At 46.6% G+C, this 23684-nt stretch overlaps 1 protein-coding gene across 1 annotated transcript in view; it reads left to right on the top strand.

The window, feature by feature from the left end:
- Positions 1-16711: 16711 nt before the first annotated feature.
- XYLT1 (xylosyltransferase 1) overlaps positions 16712-23684 on the top strand; it is a 165266-nt gene continuing 158293 nt past the window's right edge. The window contains exon 1 of the mRNA XM_056866558.1: positions 16712-16791. Coding sequence (XP_056722536.1) covers positions 16712-16791 — 80 coding nt within the window. The remainder of the gene's footprint in view (positions 16792-23684) is intronic.

The raw sequence follows: 23684 nt of genomic DNA, 5'->3' as shown, positions 1-23684 counted from the left end.
AGCGCACACCTCTACTAGTTTGACATAGGGTTGCCAACCTATGACATAGGGTTGCCAACCTAGCTGGAGATCTCCTGCTATTACAACTGATCTCCAGCCGATAGAGACCAGTTCGCCTGGAGGAATTGGCCGCTTTGGCCATTGGATTGTATGGTACTGAAGTCCCTCCCTTCCCCAAACCCTGCCCTCCTCAGGCTCAGCCCAAAAAAACCTCCCACCCATGGCGAAGAGGGACCTGGCAACCCTAAATTGACATTATTTCCCCCTAACAGAGTCTTCTCACTTGCTCTGCATTACCAGTGCCAGCAGCAATGTCTGTCTAATAATCAAAGAAAATATCAGTTTGACATTCTGCTGTGAGGATGGCCGACTGGCGACGGTCTCCAGGGAAAGCAGTTGATTCTTTTTCTTTGTGTCCCGAGCCTTTTATGGTTCCTGCCTGTAGGAGCAGCGATATTCTGTAGGGCCATACTTCTTTCTGTCCCGTGGGGAATACATTACAAACTCGGTCGGATCATTTTGCACGTGCACAGATCTGTGGCAGCGCCAGCTGTGGTTTCCAGAAATAATTAAGAATGAGAAAGTCAAGCAAAGGGATCTGGACTTAGATAGGAAAACCGAGAGAATGCATGATTCTTTGGTACATCTTCTTCCTTAAAATCTCCGCATCCCTATTTCTCCCCAAATCTTGGCATTCCAAATTGCTAGATCTGGCTTCTGAATTAAACATGGCGCAGCTGGAATCCACCCTGTGCCATTAATATATATATATATATATCCACAGAACACCACGCATGTGCAGTTAGCAACAGCTTTTAATTTAATTTAAATTTAATCGAGCTTTAGTTCGTCAACGCTGACGCCTTCATTGATAAAACGCTACAGAAGCAACCATCTTGACGGGATTGTACTTATGGTAGCATCAAGATATGTCGGATGTATCAGGCACATCAATGTAAAACAAATTGTAATTTTTTTTCTTTTTTCTCTCCTTGTTCCCTTTTCCTTTTTTTTTGTTTTTGTGTACCCGTATTTATTATCAAAAATTAATAAAAACATTTATTTTTTTAAAAAAGATATGTCGGATGCCCTCCCCCACTCCCAAAAATGGTTCTGGTGTCTCAAACTATCTAACCAAGTTTGAACAGCGTGAAGACTATCACTGGCTTCGAATGGCAAGTGCTGTTCTCCTTCCTATTTTACCGCAAAGGCAAGAGAAAAATCAATGCAAGGAACAGGCCATGTCCAGTCTGACAAAATATATTTGCTACGGATACTTCGGAGGTTCTTTAAACTGGCCTGTCTGCTGAGATTGAGGAGTAGTTTTCCAAAGGGAACCTGTGTCCTAGTCTATAATTTGATAGGCAGCCTCTGCGCTGTACCAGTGATGCTCAAGAGCGACCATGAGTGAGTTCCTCGGACATGTTCTAGCAGAAACAGACATCGAGAGGTTCAAATCAGACTGGGAAATTCCTTCCCATCTCTCTGGCCTTTCTCCTTCAGGAACTCCATGGTCCGCGTTCCCATGCTTCCTCTAGGCTGCTTGTGTGACATGGCTGGCGGCCTTCAGGTTTCCCGTCTGGTTTCCCTCTCTGGTTGAAATTTGGCAGGGAGGATTCCTTGGGTGAGGGGTTTATCCCCTGAGAATTTCATCCCCATGAACCCAAGCTGGTCGCTACACCTTGATATTTGTTTCCCATTGAAACTAACAACTATCGCGTTGATTTCCTGATATTTGGATTCTGATATTGAAGAATCGGGCTCAATTTATTGAAAATAACACATGAACACATGAAGCTGCCTTATACTGAGTAAGACCCTTGGTCCATCTAAGTCAGTATTGTCTACTCACACTGGCAGCTGCTCTCCAGGGTCTCAGGCACAGAGGTCTTTCACATCACCTACTTGCCTAGTCCCTTTAACTGGAGATGCCGGGGACTGAAACTGGGACCTTCTGCGTGCCAAGCAGATGCTGTAGTATCACCGAGCCATGCCCCCTCCCCTAAAGCCTATTGACTTCACATGAAGCTGCCTTACACTGAGTCAGACCTTTGGTCCATCAAAGTCAGTATTGTCTGCTCAGACTGGCAGCGGCTCTCCAGGGTCTCAGGCAGAGGTCTTTGCTTGCCTAGTCCCTTTAACTGGAGATGCCAGGGATTGAACCTGGGACCTTCTGCATGCCAAGCAGAGGCTCTACCACTGAGCCACAGCCCCTCCCAAACAAAACAAAAGCTCTGCCTTTAGGGAGGGGGCATGCCTCAGCATTTGCACACTGCGACGGCACCACGGGTGGGTGACCCCTTTCCAGCGTGACGTCGAAAGGGATCTGAAAGAAACAAACCACCAGAGACTCATTCACCTCCGTCTCATGTGTGTAATGGAAACAACTAATGAAGGTGATTCCCCATTAACCTTGGGTGCAGTTTTGCAAGCTCGGGGCAGCGTTTTGAAAAGCAGTTAATGACTCTCCTATACCGGAGCAATTTGGTATCTCTGAGGTTGTACTTCTCAATCTGTTTTTCACCAGAGTAATCACTTCCATCTCAGTAGGAACTCTCAGGCGGCTCGAGAAATGATCTCCGTTAACTGAAATTTATATAAAAACCAGCCCGGATTCTCACCTAAGTAATTTATTTATGCTGAACATAATGCAGTCTTCAGTCTTTCCCAATAGGAAACACTTCAGCTTAAGTATAGAGGATTATTTTGTTTTTACTGAAATGTGGCGCAGAAAAGAACGGGACAAGGACAGTAGAACCAGAGCAGGGGTCTCTGTAGAACGAGAGCGAAAAAGTCGGCATATAGAAACCAACTCTTCTCCTTCTCCTCCTCCTCCTCCTCTTCCTCCTCCTCCTCCCAGGATGGTTGTGGGTTCTGCCCTGAACTCCTTGGAGGAAGGGCAGGATAAAAATGCACTACATAGGGTTGCCAGGTCCCTCTTCACCACCGATGGGAGGTTTTGGGGGCAGAGCCTGAGGAGGACGGAGCTTGGGGAGGGGAGGGACTTCAACGCCGTAGAGTCCAATTGCCAAAGTGGCCATTTTCTCCAGGGGAACTGATTTCTGTCAGCGGGAGATCAGTTGTAATAGCAGGAGGTCTCCAGCTAGTACCTGGAGGTTACCAATAAACAACAGCACCTGGCTCTAGGATTACAAATAACTCAAATACAATGATATAAGATACTGCAATCTTCATTCATATAATGCTCACCAATAAATCAAAACATTTTATATACATAAACAGAAAGCAAAGGGTCCCGATAGGAATTAATGTTCATTCCAAGTCCCAAAGGAATTAATGTTCATTCCAGTTCTTTGTAAGGAGTTTCCCAAGACGAAAATCCTTTCCAGGGGAAGATGCAAAAATGAATAATAAATTTATGCAGATGTTTGAAAAATCATAAAGACGACACTTCCAGATCAGTGGTCGTTTCGCCTAGTCGGCTTCTTCAGTTGTACTTCATGTGAATTGATTTCTTTGTCTGAGTACCTGGAGGTTGGCAACCCTATACATACCCTATACCCTATACATACAGAGCCATCTGGAAATTTTATCTCCTCCCCCGCCCCCCGCATAGCAAACATTCATGGCATTGTCCCTGTTAGCATCTCAGCATCTCAAGGCGTTTGTTTTCAGGGAGAGAATTTGTGAGCAGATCACTTCCTCCACATTTAGGATGTCTGTCTGTCTTCACCATTAGTTAATGAGCCCACTTCCTGCGTGATACCTACCAAGGTAGGTGTGAAGCCAAATCATGAACGTGTAATAAATAGGATCTCACTAATTTATTCTGGCTATAAAAGAGCAACACCCTCGAGTTAGCTGAGCCAAAACACATCGCTAAAGTGTGAAACGAATATTCCTCCCCCCCCCCCCCCGTAGCGAAGTCTGCCACCTCGGTAAATCTTCCAAAAGTTTAAACTGAAAACATAAAGCGCAAATGCTCTTTTAAAGATGATTAGAATGGGCACTTCGTACAGTTGGTTCCGTTTTCCATTATTTTAAATGTGAAATTGCAAATATTGTAGAATAAGTGGTTCTTCTGAAGTCTTGCGTAGAGACGCATTCCATACCAGACCTAACGCAGCGCACCAAAAGCCCTATCAAACCTTTTATGCCTCCAGCCACCCATTACAAATCGGCTCTGCTCAGTTATATCTCAGCTTTTCTTCTACTCTGTTGTTCATAGCATAGTAACTCCAACCATATGAAGACCATCCTGAATTCCCACTGGGGAGTATGTAACATATGCAGTTCTTTAGTCTCTCAGGGGCTCTTCGCCTTTGGCTTCATAGTTCAAGAAAAGGTTACCTTTATTTTTTTACGTTCATTTCTCTTAGAGATTCTGCATGTGTGTACTTTGCACTGCATCATGGCTTTGTAGTCTTGGATGCATAGAGGGTTGTTTCATGCATCCATAAATTCACTTGCAATGCATCCATAAATTCACATGCAGTGCATGAATTCAGAGGTTTTGTAGTGCTAAAGTTGCATCCCAAAAAGCTGTTGTGGTATAACAGTTGAAGTGTAGGGCTAGGATTCAGGAGACCCAGGTTTGGATCCTTACGCTACCATGAAGCACAAGGGGTGACCTTAGACCAGGTACTGTCTTTCAGCCTAACCTAGGATTGTTGTAAAGATCAAACGGAAAACAATGAGATAAAAATATGATAGGTAATCAATAGATCACTCCCTAGCTGAGGATGCAGGGAATCTCCTTAATGTGATGCAAATCTCCCCCTTATTTCAGAAGGCTGTTCTCCTATAAGGAGCAGCATGTTCCTTCATTACTCACAAAGCAAAACTGCCCAGTGCTGATCAACTGAACAGATGTGGTTTAGCTTTCATCCTATAAATAGAAGATTGTCTGATAATGATATTTATCTAGTAATGGCTTTGTTTTCCAGAGCCGGGCTCATTTCACAAAAGACGATTGCCTTATGCAAACACAATATTCATTATGTTCTGTGTTCCCTTAGCCTAGTAGTTTCCAAAGGATTGGGAAAACCTCCGAAGGAGAGCACAGACAATTGCTGGGGGAGAGTGCGGGGTTCCTGTAAGAGCTTTCCCACCTACTAAAAGAAGCTGCTGGGTTGTGTTCATAGAGGCAACTGAACTGCACTAAAAAAAAAAACAATTAGAAAAGGCAGCAACTAAAGCAAAAGATGAACTGTAAACCTTTCGGTTTGCACTTGTTTCTAGTTGGCTATTGTCTTTCCAACCCCACTCCTACCTCCAGATCTAATGTAAACTAAAACCTCCAGGTATTAGCTGGAGATCTGCTATCACCACTGATCTCCAGCCGACAGAGATCAGTTCACCTGGAGAAAATGGCCTCGTTGGCCATTGGACTCTATGGCACTGAAGTCCCTCCCCTCCCCAAACCCTGCCCTCCTCAGGCTCCGCCCCAAATACCTCCCACCGGTGGGGAAGAAGGACCTGGCAACCCTATTCATATGTAAATCCACAGTTTGACATTCTCCAAATTAGATGAGTAACGGATATGTTGTGAGAGTTAATGATGTGGAAATGCGCACTATTACCAATTCACAGGGAATCGGGGTGGGGTGGGGGGTTGGGGGGGGAGAGCGTTTTGGGGCAATTACTGGGTCACCCAGTCGGTGTCAAGGTGCCGTTTGCTGGAGACAGCAACCATGGATTGAGTGGGGAAATGAGTCATGAAATGTGTCAGTTTGCCAGAGTGACATTCAGAGCTCCCCCAGATCTGACAGCTACTGCACAGGGTTTGCATATTAACGTTTCTAATAAGGCACGGAGCACAGCGACTGCAACCTGCGCTGCGGACTTAAATTTTCTGAAAATAGACTGTTGTGAACACCCGAGTCAAGTTTCGGCAGGATCCATAATGAATTAATCTGCATACTTAAGGGCGTGTTTGTCGCTGATGAATATTCCAGCCGCGGAGGCTGACTAGAGATGGTAAAGAACAGATTGAGCTGCCGGAGCGGGAATGAAGAAGAAGAAGAGTTGGTTTTTATATGCCGGCTTTCTCTACCCCTCGTGGAAGAATCGAACCAGCTTGCAATCACATAAGTACATAAGGAAAGCCCTGCTGGATCGGACCCAGGCCCATCGAGTCCAGCAGTCTGTTCACACGGCGGCCAACCAGGTGCCTCCAGGAAGCCCATAAGCAAGACGACTGCAGCAGCATTTATCCTGCCTGTCTTCCACAGCACCTAATACCATAGGCCTGCTCCTCTGATCCTGGAGAGAATAGGTATGCATTATGACTAGTATTCATTTTAACTAGTAGCCATGGATAGCCCTCTCCTCCATGAACATGTTCACTGCCCTCTTCAAGCCTTCCAAGTTGGCAGCCATCACCACATCTTGGGGCAGGGAGCTCCACAATTTAACTATGCGTTGCATGAAGAAAGGCTTCCTTTTATCACCTTCCCCTCCCCACAAGGTAGGTAGGTGGGGCTGAGTGAACCCAAGGTCACCCAGCAGGCTTCATGTGTAGGGAAACCAATCCAGTTCCCCGGATTAGCATCTACCGCTCATGTGGAGGTGGGGAATTAAACCCAGTTCTCCAGATCACAGCCCACCACTCCAAACCACCACTCTTAACCACGACGCCACGCTGGCTTTCTTAGTGGTTAGACTATTAGGCAAGGGTTGTGGTGATCCAGGTTCAAATCTCTACTCTGCCATGAGGCTCAATGGGGGACTGTGGGTTGGACACACTGTTTTGGCCTGCTCCTCATGTCACACTCAGTCCTTTGCCTAAAGAGTGGGATAAAAATCTGGGTAATACTAAAACTAAATACTAAAAGATTAAAATGGCTAAAACTAAATGCTAAAAGTTGGTTTCAGGTAGCCGGCTCAAGGTTGACTCCGCCGTCCATCCTTCCGAGGTCGGTAAAACGAGCACCCAGCTGGCTGGGGGTAAAGGGGAGACGACTGGGGAAGGCGCTGGCAAACCACCCCGTAAACAAAAGCCTGCCTAGTAAATGTCGGGATGTGACGTCACCCCATGGGTCAGGAATGACCCGGTGCTTGCACAGGGGACCTTTACCTTTTAATACTAAAACTGGGCCAGGCATGTGTCCCTAAGAACTTCCAGATCTAATGGAAACTAAAACGGAATATAATGGGGTGGGGGGAGAGTCAACACATATAATAACTCAAATAAGGAAACAGAATTAAATTATTAACATGCAAAACATCTCTGTGCAACCTTTGGTTCCTCTTGTACGCTGGCTTCCGCAAGTATTACAAAAAGAAATAACCGCGGCAGAATCCTTCCTTGAATACTAACACAGTTTTGACTGTGGACGTTCGATCCAACCTGGGCTTCACGATTAATTAGCAAGGAGGATATTTATGGAGAGAGGCAAAAGGCACGCTGTTCATGAATAGTTCACCATGGTAGAAATTTCACACCCAGTAAATCACTAATGAAAATGTCATTTCCCTGCTGAGTTTACCTGAGCCTCTATTAATCTTGCTGTTTCCATTAGAAACGGAATTACTGTCAGATTTGTAACAAAGAAGGGAGCTGGTTTTTAATTAGCAGCCCCAATACTGTAAGGTAAAAGAAAACTGGAGCGGGAAGACCCCCTTCATGAGCTCCAGGTGGATATGTTGCACATCTATTCAGCTTCCTAGTCAGGGGCCGTGGCTCAGCTTGGCATGCAGAAGGTCCCAGGTTCAATCCCCGGCATCTCCAGTTAAAGGGACTAGGCAAGTAGGTGATGGGAAAGACCCTTTTCTGCCTGAGACCCCGGAGAGGCACTGCCGGTCTGAGTAGACAATACTGACTTTGATGGACCAGGGGTCTGATTCAGCAGAAGGCAGCTTCATGTGTTCACAATGTGTTTACTTTGTTGGACTGGAGAGCCCAGAGAAGTGTAGTGGTTAGAGCATTGGACTAGGGTCATGGAGGCCTGGGTTCCAATCCCCGCTTTGCTGTGACACTTCCCGGGAGACTTCAAGCCTGCGAGACTTTAACCCTCTGAGCCTGACCTACCTCACAGAGTTTAGGTCCTACGTTTCTGAGCTGGCTCCTAGAGCCAAAGAAAATTTGTCAAGGCTTGAGCTAGAGAAATTTGGATCACATCTGACCCAAGAGCAGCACTAGTTGGACATCACAAGAGGAAGTGTTTTAGTACCATGTGACTTGTGGTTGTCAGGTAGGGATGCCAACCTCCAGGTACTAGCTGGAGGTCTCCTGCTATTACAACTGATCTCCATCCGATAGAGATCAGTTCCCCTGCAGAAAATGGCGGCTTTGGCCATTGGACTCTATGTCATTGAAGTCCCTCCCCTCCCAAACCCCACCCTCCTCAGGCTCCACCCCAGAAACTTCCCTCCAATGGTGAAGAGGGACCTCGCAACCCTTTTCCCAGGGATCCAGCAATGGGACCTGAAATCTTCTGCATGCAAAGCAGATTCTGGAGTATCTGAGCCCCATTCCCCTCCCTTAGAGCTCCTGGTGCAAAGTCACATTATAGGATGCCTGGCAGAGGTGATCACATTTTAAAATGGGTCTGCAAAGTTAAGGGGAGAGAGCAACGTGTATACAAAGAGTCTGGAAATCAGCAGGCCTTAAACACACAAAATGGAACAGCTTGTTTTCTGTTTGCTCTGACACAGGTCACTAGCCTCAAATGCCAATCATCTTGTTTTCAGTCTCCCCCAAATGTCCCTGAATCAGGCCGGCTAACCCGTTGATGGCGTTGCTATGGAAGCAATTACGGGAAGATAGATTATAGTGTCTGGAAGCATAATAAATTTCCTTTACCTGATTTATGGTCTGTATCCTTTTTCTTTTCCATAATATAATTTATAATGTTGCCAACTAGCCTCCTCTGATGTATATGGCAGCAGGATGTCCGGGGGGGGGGGGGGGGAGGCACACAGACATGATGTCCACCAATTTAACCAGTGGAGATTTTTTTTTGTAAGAGTGGAAAAAGCATCTCCCAACTTAGCTCCAAACTTTGCAGAGCGAGGTCCTGCTTGGCAGGTGCTGAACCACCATACTGGCATTGATTTGGGAGACCTAGAAGGAACTTCAGGGAGATACCCTTCCATAATATCCCTTCTAACACTGCAATGCTAGAGTCAGCCAAGAGATCTCTGCCCCTCTCTTTCAGAAATCCCAGAGGTGGTTCAGTCTGTTGGTTCAGGCAACCTGAGGCATTCCTTTCTGCCCGTAGCTGTAGTTTGCCGTGCCAGCCTTGCCCCTTCGGAAGATGCTTTTCCATCCCTTTTTGCTGGAAATGCATGGTATGGAGAGAGTGGACAGGGAGAAGCTTTTCTCCCTCTCTCATAATACTAGAACGTGGGGTCATCTGCTGAAGCTGGAGGGTGAGAGATTCAAAACAGAGAAAAGCAAGTATTTCTTCACACAACCCATAGTTAAATTGTGGGACTCCCTGCCCCAGGATGTGGCGATGGCTGCCATCTTGGAAGGCTTGAAGAGGGGGGTGGACGTGTTCATGGAGGAGAGGGCTATTCATGGCTACTAGTCAAAATGGATACTAGACAGGATGCACACCTATTCTCTCCAGGATCGGAGGAGTACGCCTATTATATTAGTTGCTGTGGAACACAGGCAGGATGGTGCTGCAGTAGTCTTGTTTGGGGGTTTCCAGGAGGCACCTGGTTGGCCACTGTGTGAACAGACCGCTGGTCTTGATGGGCCTTGGTCTGATCCAGCAGGGCCTTTCTTATGTTCTTACTTCCTTAACTTCGGATTTAGGGTCTCATAACCCAAAGATTGCCCCCTCTATCGATTTCCTACTTAACTTGCTCAAGTTGCCCTTGGTGTCCAGGAATAGTGGCTAACAACTGCTTAAAGCTGACAGGCAGCAGGAATGGATGCTTGACTTGTTTGTGTGGTAAAGTCCTGGTTATACATATAGCTTACCTGGTTGCCCAGGGGTGGGGCTAGCAGGCATAGACTCTGTCTTCTCGTTGAGCTAAGGTTGCAGAAATAAGATCTGTTTTGTTCTCTGGTTTTGCATGTTGCCGTTGCGAGCCTTTTCACTCTACCTGCATCTTGTTACTGATACCACTGTGGTGCTTCTTTTCCGCCATTTTTCCGCCGGTCACTTGATGCGCCTTTGTATACAACTGATGCAAAAATAATGCTAAAATTGCACTGATTTGACAGGAAAGTTTCTGAGTAAGAAAACAGTTTGAAGAGAAAGGCTTGTGGGAGCTATTCACTCAAAGAAGGGGCGATTTGGAACTGGGTGGGAGAGCTTCGGATCGGAAGGTGGTAAGCGCTCCTTCCCTGGAGGTTTTTAAGCAGAGGCTAGATGGCCATCTGTCAGCAATGCTGATTCTATAACCTTAAGCAGATGATGAGAGGGAGGGCATCTTGGCCATCTTCTGGGCATGGAGTGGGGGTCACTGTGTGTGTGTGTGTGGGGGGTAGTTGTGAAATTCTTGCATTGTGCAGAGGGTTGGACTAGATGACCCTGGTGGTCCCTCCCAACTCTATGATTCTATGAAAACAGTAGGGAATTCCCTGGCATCTCTACCATGCTCATGCCATGTATGTGATTTTAAAAACTTCAACAGGGCTTTTGTGTTTGCAATAAAAAACTGGACCCCTTCAGACAACCAAGAGTCAACAAACAGCCTTCCTTGTGATTTGCACTTCTGCCCTTTTCCTCCCTCCAGAAAATTCATTAGAAATTCACTTTTGATAGATGTCTTGAGGCTGCTTCTCATCATGGGATATATTGTTCATGAGGTTATAAATCGATTATATGCTGTACTTAATGTGCTTATTAGAAAAGACATAACTTTTCCTGGTTCAGTCTGACCAGGAATCAAAGCCTGCATGGACAATTAAATAGTACATTTACATTGTAAGTAATTAAATGACCAGAGGTTATGTACTTTCCAAAGAAAAATTTAAACCGTAAAGCTTCAGAGAGCCATACCACAAAACCGATAAAACCTTTTTACCTGGAATTGCCAATACACAAGTCAGGGGCTTTATCGGTAGGGTTGCAAACCTCCAGGTACTAGCTGGAGATCTCCTACTATTACAACTGACCTCCAGCAAATAGGGATCAGTTCACCTGGAGAAAATGGACGCTTTGGCAATTGTCTTCCTCTTTTCCTGCTGCCTTCGACTTTTCCTAGCATTACTGTCTTTTCCGGTGAGTCTTCTCATCTCATAATGTGATGGGGAACCTTTTTTTCTGCCAAGAGCCACTTGGATATTTATAACATCATTCGCGGGCCGTACAAAATTATCAGCTTAAAAATTAGCCTGCTACATTTGGTCAAACATTTAGCCAAGAGACATGACTGGAGATGGCTCTGAGCGTCTGCCACGTAGAGCGACTCGCTTTTGAGCTCTGCCGTCCCCAGCTGGGCCCAAGAGATTCAGGCAGGGCAGCATCCTTCTGAGCTAGAGATCTACCAGGTCCCATGAAGGGCCAGACCAAATGATTTCACGGGCCTTATACGGCCCCCAGGCCTGACATTCCCCACCCCTGCTCTAGAACATACTGTGATGATCACTGACCTTTTGCCAAACACGAGTCCTTCCCAATGATTCCTTGCTTTGCTGTGCTTTTAAAGCTCACCGATCAATCTCTATCAATTTTTCATGCACGAGTGTTCTCTTTCGTATCCGCACAATGTCCCTCTCTGTACCGAAACATTCACCTGTGGTTGTTTTGTAATCTTGACCTTTGCGGAGGATGCTTCAAGTCTGAATTCCCTCTACGCCTTCTTCGTTCTTCCCTCAAATGCATTTATAGAAGCACTTTATGTTACCTGCTAAGGCATAAATCGTATGGTTGAGCGAAGGACTGCCTTCCCGGACCAGACCAAATTCATCTGCTACTCCAGCACTACAAGAAGGTTTTTGGGAGGCACCCAGAAGCACATAAGAGGGACATGGACCAGCTGGCTGTGTGGTTGTAGAAAATCACTGGGTGATTTTCCACTCAAGGAAGAATGAAACTGGCTTACAATCGCCTTCCCTTCCCCTTTCCACAACAGGACACCTTGTGAGGTAGGTGGGACTGAGAGAGCTGTGACTAGCCCAAGGTCACCCAGCTGGCTTCATGTGTAGGAGTGGGGAAACTAACCCATTTCCCCAGATTAGCCTCCGCCGCTCGTGTGGAGGAGTGGGGGAATCAAACCCGGTTCTCCAGATCAGACTCCACCGCTCCAAACCACCGCTCTTAACCACTACACCACGCTGGCTGGGTAGAGCATCCATTCTTCTTGCAGCAAGTGAGGCACTCTCAAATGTCATGAATTTTTTTCAGGAATCCAAAGCATTGCTCCTCTTTGCTACTCAGGCCTTAAACACGCAATCCTCTAAAAGTTTAGCGGCAGGCTACCATTCTCTGATCTGCCAACCATTGAAAGAAAGGGGTGGGGGGGAACCTGGCTACGGTTATCAGTGTGTTTATTTTAACCAAGGTAATCCTGAAGTTAATACATCAGAGATTGAAAAATAAATGGGGAAATGCACGGAGGGTTGATCAACATGGATGAAACGAGAGGACAGGCGCTGTTCTAATTTAAATCGGGGATCGATCCCCCTAATGAGAAGCAGCAAGTAAAAATAAATTGTATAACTGGAGTTAATCAAGACGGAGAAGGTCTAGGAAAGTAACCTTGGGTCGGTGGAACTGATTTAGCTAATCCTAGCTACGGGCGGCCAGAATAATGTATAGTTTTCGTAATCATAGAAGATGTTCTGCACATGTTTATGCCGGTTGTCCTTCAGGTCTGGGAGATCTTAAGGAGAACAGGGCTTATCTGAAGTCGGGCTCCGCAGTTTTCAGCCAGCTGCATGCCTGGCTCTGTTGTGTACCGTCTGTTGAGCGCCGTTGCCACGGTCTTTCTCTACACACTGGTGTCTGAAGCCTCATCCTCCAGGGTGCCAACCTCCAGGTGGGACCTGGAGATCTCCTGGAATTACAACTGCTTTCCAGACCTTCGTAGCAGGAGATCTCCTGCTATTACAACTGATCTCCAGCCGACAGAGATCAGTTCCCCTGGAGAAGATGGCTGCTTTAGCAATTGGACTCTATGGCGCTGAAGTCCCTCCGCTCCCCAAACCCCGCCCTCCCCAGGCTCCGCCCCAAAAACCTCCTGCCGGTGGTGAAGAGGGAACTGCCAACCCTAGTAGAGCTGCCACTATTTTTTGGATGGGGCGTGTGCGATGACAGTATTTTACAATAGACAAAATTTCCAACAGCATGCAACTGTGACAGCCAACTTTCCTTGTTAAAGAAGGCAGGAACCCTGCCTTTCAATTACTTTAATCTAAGTTGGAACATTTGCTTACAAATGGAAGAAAGTGTTTGTTAATATTGTGTGTGTGTGTGTGTTAAGTACCATCAAGCCACGTCCGACTCATGGCAACCCTATGAATGAAATTCCTCCAAAATGTCCTATCTTTGACAGCCTTGCTCAGGTCTTGCAAACTGAAGGCTGTGGCTTCCTTTATTGAGTCAATCCATCTCTTGTTGGGTCTTCCTCTTTTCCTGCTGCCCTCAACTGTTAATATTGTTAATATGACTACTCCTTAATAGCCTCAGGTGGAATGGCTGGTTATTAAATGGTCAGGCCATCCCCTCATAGGGTTGCCTGGTCCCTCCCCCGGCCACCGGTTGGGGATGGGGAGGTAAAGTTTCTAGATCCAGGTTGGGAAACCCCTGGAGAATAGAGGATGGAGCCTAGGGATGACAGGGACCTCAATGGGGTACGGTGCCACAGAGTCCACCCTCCAAAACATCCGTTTTCTCCAGGGGAACTGATCCCTGTAGTCTGGAGATGAGCTGTAATTTTGAGGGATCCCCAGGTCCCACCTGGCATCGCTACCCCCTCCTAGCTCTTCAAGATGATGACAGCCCCCTGCAATAACCTTAGAAGAACCCTAAGCAGCCCTCTGCATTCTCTGGTTGTGGACAGAAAGATAGTTTGTTTGTTTTTAATCTCTGATCTTCCTTGATGCACCAGTGGCTAGAGAAAGGGAAGGAAAATAAAACAGCCAGGGTCAGAAGGATGCCGTACCACCCTTTGTTCTCCGCGTTCAAAGAGCTCTCTGCCCACCTTGGAAACGGAACAAGCTTTTCAAAGTAAAGTCACTTTGGAGCCTCCGAAGGAAGGGCTGTCTTAATGCCGTACCCTTCTAGCTCCTCTGGAAGATGGTAGGCATGATTCAGCCCCGCTCTTCATTCCTTTCCTGGCTTCTGTTCCCCTAGGAATGATTAAAAAGTTCCTTGACAGCTTGGAAATAGGAAACCAAACTAATTAGGCAAAGTAGGCATTTGCAAATTTGATTTGCATAATCTGCTTTCAGGATTTTGCTTTTCTTGGTCTGGGGAAAAAATAATAATCAAGAATTCGTTGGTTGTGCGCGCGTGTGTTTGGGTGTGCAAAGCAAACTAAGCTCCAACAATCGCTGTGCGATCTTGCCTCGGTTCTGAATTTGAATTTTTAAAAAATAGAATAGGCATATTCCTTGCTTCAGTTCTTGCGTGACTGCTTAAGCAAGCGGATGGGGCCTTTCTCTGGAAGCGGAGACGTGGAGAGAATGGTTGGGTCGGTGAGGATCTACCGCTGCCCTCTACCGATGACAGAAACACTCACACTGAACATGAAAAGGTTGCGTCAATAGTTCTCTGATGTTATAGCTGCAACCCTGTAAGAAGGCACAGATTGTACTGCGGCGTGGTTGTTCAGAGGAACACTGAGGACTTGCATGCGTGTGGTTCCCGGGCAAAGAGATGGTGGTTATCTCCGATATTGCTCAAGGCAGCAGCTGAGTTGAGTGGGCCACCGGAGGAAACCTGCTGAGTCAAACCGGATGGTGGTGGAAAGCGCCATCAAGTCAAGGCGACCCCGTAGGGTTTTCAAGGCAAGAGACGTTCAGAGGTGGCTGGCCATTGCCTCCACGTCACGGCCCCGGTGTCCCTTGGAGGCTTCCCATCCAAATACAAGCCAGGGCCGACCCCGCTTAGCTTCTGACATCTGACGAGATCGGGTTGGCCGATAACAGGGTATTATTGTCTATTCCGGCTGGCATTAAAATAGCCCTGCTGGATCAGACAAAGGTCCAACCACTTCAGTATCCCACAGCGACAGGTAGGGTTGCCAGGTCCCTCTTCGCCACCGGTGGGAGAATTTGGGGGTGGAGCCTGAAGAGGGTGGGGTTTGGGTAGGGGAGGGACTTCAATGCCATAGAGTCCAATTGCCAAAGCGCGCATTTTTCTCCAGGTGATCTGATCTCTATCAGCTGGAGATCAGTTGAATTAGCAGGAGATCTCCTGCTACTACCTGGCAGTTGGCAACCCTAGCGACAAACTAGATACTCTAAAGGACCTGGAAGTAGGGGATCAGAGGCCAAAGCCTTCCCTTGTTGCGGCATGCATGCACACACATCCCACAACTGGTATTTAAAGCCACACTGCCTCAGAACATGGAAGTTCCATTTAGCCATTGATGGGCAGGGTTGCCAGGTCCCTCTTTGCCACTGACGGGAGGTTTTTGGGGTGGAGCCTGAAGAGGGCGGGGTTTGGAGAGGGGAGGGACTTCAATGCCATAGAGTCCAATTGCCAAAGCGGCCATTTTTCTCCAGGTGATCTGATCTCTATCAGCTGGAGATCAGTTGTAATAGCTGGAGGTTGGCAACTCTAGGTGTAGTGCTTAAGAATACTGGACTAGTATCAGGGAGACCCAGGTTCGAATCCCCACTCATGCTGTGGAAGATGCCTGGGTGACCTTGGGCCAGTCATGCTCTCCCAACCTAACCTACCTCAAAAGGAGAAAATGGAGGAGAGGAGAACACCGTAAGCCTCTTTGGGCCCCCACTGGGGAAAAAGGTAGGGTACAAATGAATTAAATAAATAAAGGGGGTTAGCAGCAGGAAGGGGGAGATTGGCAGGAATTGCTCATTTAGTCTGGATCCAACCCTTAGATATATATGATACCCTATAGGATAGAATAGGGTTGCCAACCTCCAGATACTAGCTGGAGCTCTCTATTACAACGGATCTCCAGCTGATAGAAATCAGTTCCCCTGTAGAACATGGCCGCTTTAGTAATTGGACTCTATGGCACTGAAGTCCCTCCCCTCCCCAAACCCCGCCCTCCTCAGACCCCGCCCCAAAAACCTCCTGCCGGTGGCGAAGAGGGACCTGGCAACCCTAGATAGAAGTCTAATAACTTTTTTATGCGGGGAGATGTCTGTTTGAACTCAGTAGGGGTTACTTCTGAGTAAGCGGCTTGTGAAGATCAAAGAGTTGGAACATGCTCGTGTCTACTCAACACGCGTACATGAGGTGCTCTATTTGCTGCCTCAAAATTAAGTACCGAATTTGATGATAACGGGACCCCCCACCTTTTTTTTTGCCAAGCTGCTTATAACGATTGTGTAATTCACAAAATATATGAGCCATTAAAGCTCCGTGACATCTCTTTCCTGTGCTAAAGATTGTAAAAGGGATTAATGGGAACCAATAAATCCATTCCCATAGGAAAGACTGTAAGACACGCAAAAAAAAGGGGGGGTAGGGGAGCGGTAGGATATATGGCCCACCTGGTAGGTTTACGGCCTTCCTGAATGCTGTAATCGTTTTAAAGAGATGCTGATTATCACTGGCAACAATAGTTGAGCTGGCGGCATTCTCAGCATCCATTGCAGCTGTCGCACCAGGGGGTCGGTAAGATCCCATTGTTTTGTGGCTCTCGGATGGGAAACGATTCATCCAGGCTGCAGGCGCTGCTCTCCTTCTTCCACGACGGAGTGAAGAAAGGGAGCTTCTCACACAGGTAAGGTAAAACGTCAACTGTGCAAGCACTGGGTCATTCCTGACCCATGGGGCGATGTCACATCTCGACGTTTAGGAGGCAGACTTTTGTTTACGGGGTGGTTTGCCAGTGCCTTCCCCAGTCGTCTTCCCTTTACCCCCAGCAAGCTGGGTCCTCATTTGACCGACCTCGGAAGGATGGAGGGCTGAGTCAACCTTGAGCCGGCGACCTGAAACCGACTTCCGTTGGGATCGAACTCAGGTCGTGAGCAGAGCTTGGACTGCAGCTTACCACTCCGCGCCACTGGGCTCATGGCTTCTCACAAAGGAACTGTATTTCTGATTTCTGCACTGGGTGGGGGGCGTTGCAAAGCACAATTGGAAATTTTGCACAAAGCTGGCCTGCCACTCCCCACCATGTCACTAACGCGCCCCACAAGAAGCCGCCCTTTTGAGGCCTTTGCCACAATGGACGGCTCTGCAGCCACAGCTGCTGTTTTGCCTTTCGGCTTCATGGCGCATAGATGGGTGAAATTACATTTCCACATAGGTGGGCCGTGGCTCAGTTTGTTGAGCATCTGCTTTGCATGCAGAAGGTCCCAGGTTCAACCCCCTGCATCTCCAGTTAAAGGGACCAGGCAAGTAGGTGATGTGAAAGACCTCTGCCTGAGACCCTGGAGAGCCATGGAGAGGGGCCATGGCTCAGTGGTAGAGCATCTGCTTTGCATGCAGAAGGCCCCAGGTTCAATCCCCGGCATACATTTGATCCTCTGTAGTCTGGAGATGAGCTGTGATTCTGGCGGATCCCCAGGTCCCATCTGGAGGCTGGCATCCCTAAATGTCTAATCTCTCATTCTCAATATCCCTTTAATTTCACACGAAAGCATTAACATACTCAATTTTCCCCCTGGAAGTGTTTTGTTTTAGTAGTGGCTGAATTTCCAAGCAACTCTCTGTTATGGCTGATGCTGGGAACTTCATTTTCCAAGGGTGGGGTGGGGGAATACAGTAAAGTGTAAGTATGCATCACCATGAGTGTATGTATGCCAGTATTAAGCCCTGGGAGCCACAGGTCGCAATTACCAATACAACTCAGAGTCGAGTCAAGGGGAGTTCACTCATTGCTAGTTTATTCTAGAAAAATTGGCCTGAAGTTTCAGGCTTCTTCTGGAAACCATTTACAGCCAAAGATTTTTTTAAAATGTCAGTAGGCATTGACGAAAGCTTATAGCTACCAACCGCCGATCTACAGGGCAGAGCGTTTAGATCAATACAAGCATATTGATGAGAATGATTTCATCGCTCCTTTTCATGTTTTCTCTGCTCAAATCCTTTTCGAAAAGATTTAAGGAAGGCGTTTTTCTTTGGCCCGTCTTTGAACAATATTCCTGCTGACATTTGTAATATTTTAATTTTTCTTCCTTTTCTTCTGCTTCTGGTTCATTTCCTTTGAAGACGTTTTAATTAATGGACTGTTCTAATTCCCTTTGAAACAATATTCCTAATTGCAGTAATTCTCACTTACAGCCTCTTAGGCCATTCCTGGTGGTGTTGACTCATTTCAGTTTGTATCCCTGCACACTTCCATAATAGATGCTCAATCAATAATATGTAGGCAAGCAGTTCCTTACCCTTTCAAAGGCTGTCCGCTGTTTTTGAGAGAGATAAGACAGGTTCGGCGTGGTGTTTGTTGAAAATTAAATGTTGTGGTGAGGGAGGCTGGAGCCCGGAGGCACAAGAAATCCATCCCTCCAAAACCGCTAGGAACCAAAATGATACTAAGAACTGTAATAGCAGAAAGAATAACCTTGAATTGACGACATAACTGGAATAAGAAGCTGCAGTGGTAATGATATGCAATTAATAAAAACAAAAGGTAACGCATGGAGAATACAGGTATTCCCAAATAGCACAAGATCAAGATCTGCAATCCAACATGGGTTGCAGTTCTTGTTGGACTAGATTGGATTATTAACCATGTTTCCCTCTAAATAGAAAGCCAGATGCCAGGGAGAAAGGTGGTCCCCAATGTGGCACCCTTGGGCCCCATGATGCTTGCTGATGTATTTCCTAGTGCCCGCTTGTTTCTTCCCCCCAAACACCTCTTCCCTCAAACAAAGAGGCAGGCTTTCCTCCACCTTGACAAAATACGAATAAATAATAAAAGAAATTAAATAGGCACCGTTTGCTTATCCCTGGAACAGAACACAATTCCAGAACAACAAAGCTTTGGAAACAAGGGAAATCCTTGCATTTCTACTTCTATGCATTTTTTATGTGTTGAGGTTTGGAAATGCTGAAAGAATTATAACGAGGAATGATCAGAAGGAGTGATGGGGGTACGACAGCGTATCAGCGGAAGACGTAGTCTGGTCTCGCGGCTTCCAAACTTTTTATCCTCTGAAAGGAATTTTGAACGTTGGCTCGGAGACGAGCAACGGAGTCAGTCGCTCTTGTGTGGGTGAAGCTGATGGGGATGGGGGCACAATTAAAAGGTTAAAGATTAACCAGTTCTTTTCTCGCTAATTAGGACCATTAATCAGCTAATTAAGCAACAGCTTAAAAGACTAATTTTTTTAAAACAACAACACCACACATTTACATTGGCAGCATGAACGGTTTTCACAGATTTCCTCTGCCCCAAATCTGTGCTGATTACAGATAAGGATGCAAGATTCCCAGGTTGCAGTATCTTTCTGCATCAGACCAGCATCTGTATAATATTAAAATTGGTGTGCTTAATAATAGCAAACGCTTGGTAAAATAAGTCTATCAGAAATAGGCCTACTCATTCTCAATTTCTTCGGCTACTGTATAGACTTAAGCGATCTTTGCGTTATTTTCATTGCTAACCAAGCAAATCTGGCCATGCTAGCAGATAAGTTAGCTATTGTGTCTGATAGGAGGAGCGCTAGATGTTGTTTTCTCAGAGATCTGGGGCAGTCCACTAATAATAGAATCAATGGACCTGTGCGGATATGATCATATAATTTAGCACGTGTTCGGTGGTTTCAAGAGCATCCTGTTTGCATATGCATCTATGTGCTTCTAATGGGCTTTTATTATATATCCCACCTATGAACCTGGAAGGGAAGGCGTTATGCCGAAGAAGCATACAGGCTCTGCGATATTCAGGATTTGTAATATTGGACAGATATAACATGGTCCAGTTCCTGATAAGCAGAGCCTTTCTAAAGAGAGGATTTTGAATCTTATTTAGGTCATGTTGCCTCTACCTCAGCTATTCTGTTCTTAAGAAGCTCCTTTGCCTTCTTGTAGGTCACTGTTAAAAGAAATTGGCAGGAAAGCCCATAATAACCCAACTTCTTATTGAGTGCCATTTGCCAGGACGCTGTCAATGAATCTGTTAGTATCAGGGTTATTGTGTGTGTGTGTGTAAAGTGCCGTCAAGTCGCAGGCCACTTATGGCGACCCCTTTTTTGGGGGGGGGGGTTCATGGCAAGAGGCTAACAGAGGTGGTTTGCCAGTGCCTTCCTCTGCACAGCAACCCTGGACTTCCTTGGTGGTCTCCCATCCAAATACTAACCAGGGCTGACCCTGCTTAGCTTCTGAGATCTGACGAGATCAGGCTAGCCTGGACCATCCAGGTCAGGGTTATTAGCCCCCTTTTTTTGATAATTGCAGGCCAGCATCTGAAATATGGGACTAAAACTGGTTGTCACAAGGGTTTCGACATGATGAACATGTGAAACGGACTTTGGTCCTTCTAGCTGAGTATTCGGTCGGTGACTCGACAGGGCCACAGGCAAAGATTCAGCACCATCTTAAGCCCTCTCCCAGTTTGGGGCTGGGGTAGGGTTGCCAGCTCCAGGTTGGGAAATACCTGGAGATTTTGGGGGCAGAACCTGAGGCGGGCGGGGTTTGGAGAGGGGAGGGACTTCCCTGGAGATCAGGTGTAAGAGCAGGAGATCTCCAGCTAGTACGTGGAGGTTGAGCAAAGAAATAGTAACCGGCTCCTGCACTGTATGCAAAATAGTAGTGTTATTATTTACATGTGCAAAGACATACACGGTTACAATGTTACAACAACCAATACACTTGTGTACATATAGTAGCAAAAAGCTACCCAAAGGAAGTCAATCTCGGTTAACAAAAACTTTTCAAGGTAAGTACAGTACAGAGACTTATTGTTTTCTAATGTCTTTTTCTTTTTTGCAGGTGAAAATATTGTAGCGTACTTGAAGCTGGAATGGATCGGAGCTGGAAGCGTCCTGGAAACCTGGAGGTTGGCAACCCTAGGTATAACTCTGCTTGGGATGCTACTGTCAGTCAGGCAAAGGCCTAAGAGACTTCCTTTGTGTAGCTCAACAAGCCGGTCGCTATCCAAAGTTCTGCTCAAGCCAAGGGAAACTGATGCGGAAATTTAAACTTTTGCCCGTTCATGGGTTCTTGTAGGTTATCCGGGCTGTGTGACCGTGGTCTTGGCATTTTCTTTCCTGACGTTTCGCCACCAGCTGTGGCCGGCATCTTCAGAGGAATGAATAAGAATGAATAAGGCTTGGCTTCCTGACCTGGAGACCTCCAGACTAACAAAGACCTACAGTCTACCATAGCCATGCTGATTAGCTTTGTTAACAGATCACTTCAGGATACAATGGTTCCACATTAACATACCACACCCTCATTAGCACATTATCTTGATACTTACAGGACAATGATTTGCACATTACCTTTAATACTTTGCAGGACAATGATTCAGCTCAAACCCAACCCCCTTCTGACTATATATTACTCTTCCTACACACTTGACACTGGGAGACACTGTCCTTCAGTGTTACTCCTCTCTGAAGATGCCTGGACCAAGGTTTCATCTTGCCTGGTGGCACTGGGACCTTGTTCCAAGGACTTCTCCCTATTTTGGCATATGAAGGAGGGGGGGAATGTCCTATTTTCTGCTCAGTCACATTCACACTTCCCTCATTCTTAGCAGCTCTGCAGCCGGCAAGGGGGGAAGATGAGAGAAGCCCCAAATAACAGTCTTGAAAACTAAAGATACCCAAACAGCATTACAGAGTGCGGCAGCTGTGTAGGAGGAGAACAACAGGAGAGACAGAGAAGGGAAGATGGATGAGGCGGCGACGTTAACTTATTCACTGCTGGCCCTGATGCAAAAGTCATAACGTTCCTGGGTATTGGCAGCTCTGGTGATTCTAGGAGGTTGCTGTCCCTGGATGCCGCGAACGGCCTCTCAATCCATCACCCCCGTTCCAACCTCCGGAGCATCTACCCCCTCGTCCTACCAAGCAGGCAGGCAATAAATCCTGCAAGAACTTTGCTGGATCAGACCCCAAAGTCCACTTAATCAGTGTGGTATATGGTTAGCATGTCGGACTAGGAATTGAGATCCTGGGTTCAGGTCCCTACTCAGTCCTAAAGCTTGCTGGGGGACATTCACAGCCAAACTCTTTCTCGGCCTAACCTACCTCGCAGGCCTGTTGTGAGGATAAAATGAAGGGGAGAACTATCTATTCTGCCTTGAAGAGGAAGGGCAAAATCAGCATGTGATAGCCCAGCCCAGTGAACTCCCATGTGAACACATGAAGCTGCCTTCTACCGAATCAGACCCTTGGTCCATCAAAGTCAGTATTGTCTACTCTGACCGTCAGTGGCTCTCCAGGGTCTCAGGCTGAGGTCTTTCACATCACCTGCTTGCCTAGTCCCTTTAACTGGAGATGCTGGGGATTGAACCTGGGACCTTCTGCATACCAGGCAGAGGCTCTACCACTGAGCCATAGCCCCTCTATTAACTGGGTTTTGCTCCTCCCAGAAGCTTTTTCAGGCAAGGAAATTTACTCCCCTTATTCTGTGTAAGGCATAGGACAGATGAAGTACCACAAAGGCTTACTTTCTTCTAACAAACTTTTAACAAACTTTTTTTTTATTGATAAGGTTTTCCATCTGTACAAAGAATGTTTTGTAAAGGCAATACAGACAGTGCGTTTGAAACTAATTATAAACCAGGACAAAGACAAAGGAGAAAAGAAATGCTGCTACCTAGAGACAAACCAAAGAATCAATCCTAACGTTGAAAGATTGCGTGTCAAAACTATTAATAAGCCAAATTACCAGCAGAGAAACAAGGATGCAGAATGACTCTTGCTTACAAGGTCAGCCATCGGAAATGGTCAAGGAACAATTATCATACATTTTTAATATGTGCATATTATTTTGTATTTTGCAGGTTGTGAGACAGAGCTACAACGGCACGAGAAATGAATGGCTATCCAGTAAGTACCCGCATATCAATTCCTACAGTGCTTATGCTAGGAATACTTCCGAAAAGTATGCTGATTATCATGAAGTATGTGAATACCTGTTGTAGGTAGGCAAATACATTTCCCTACAGCTTTTTACTGTGACTGATACTGAAGACTGCTAAGCGAAGCAGTGGCGTACAAACCTGTCTGACCCGGCCTGATCCCGCTGGCTAACTGACCGGGTGTGGGGGGGTGCTAGGGCCAGAGGGGCTGCCTGATTTTGGTGCCTCCTGCCTTCTAGTGCCCTAGGCAATTGCCTAGTGGGAGGGCCCTGCCTCCAAAAGAAGGGTCTCTTAAACCGTTTCCATCATAAGAACATATGAACATAAGAAAAGCCCTGCTGGATCAGACCAAGGCCCATCAGGTCCAGCAGTCTGTTCACACAGCGGCCAACCAGGTACCTCCAGGAAGCCCACAAGCAAGACGAATGAACCAGCATTCTCCTGACCATGTTTCACAGCACCTAATATAATAGGCATGCTCCTCTGATACTAGAGAGAAGGAAGGAAGAAGGGAAGGAGGGAGGGAAGGAAGGAAGATAAGAACGACCCTGTTCACCCAGTGGCCAACCAGGTGTCTCTAGGAAACCCACAAACCAGACAGCCGCAGCAGCAGCATTGTCCTGCCTGTGTTCCAC

The sequence above is a fragment of the Euleptes europaea genome, chromosome 21 (assembly GCF_029931775.1).
Source record: "Euleptes europaea isolate rEulEur1 chromosome 21, rEulEur1.hap1, whole genome shotgun sequence".
NCBI classification, from domain to species: Eukaryota; Metazoa; Chordata; class Lepidosauria; order Squamata; family Sphaerodactylidae; genus Euleptes; species Euleptes europaea.
The sequence above is the reverse complement of the archived record's forward strand: the minus strand, read 5'-3'. Positions and strand labels throughout refer to the sequence as shown.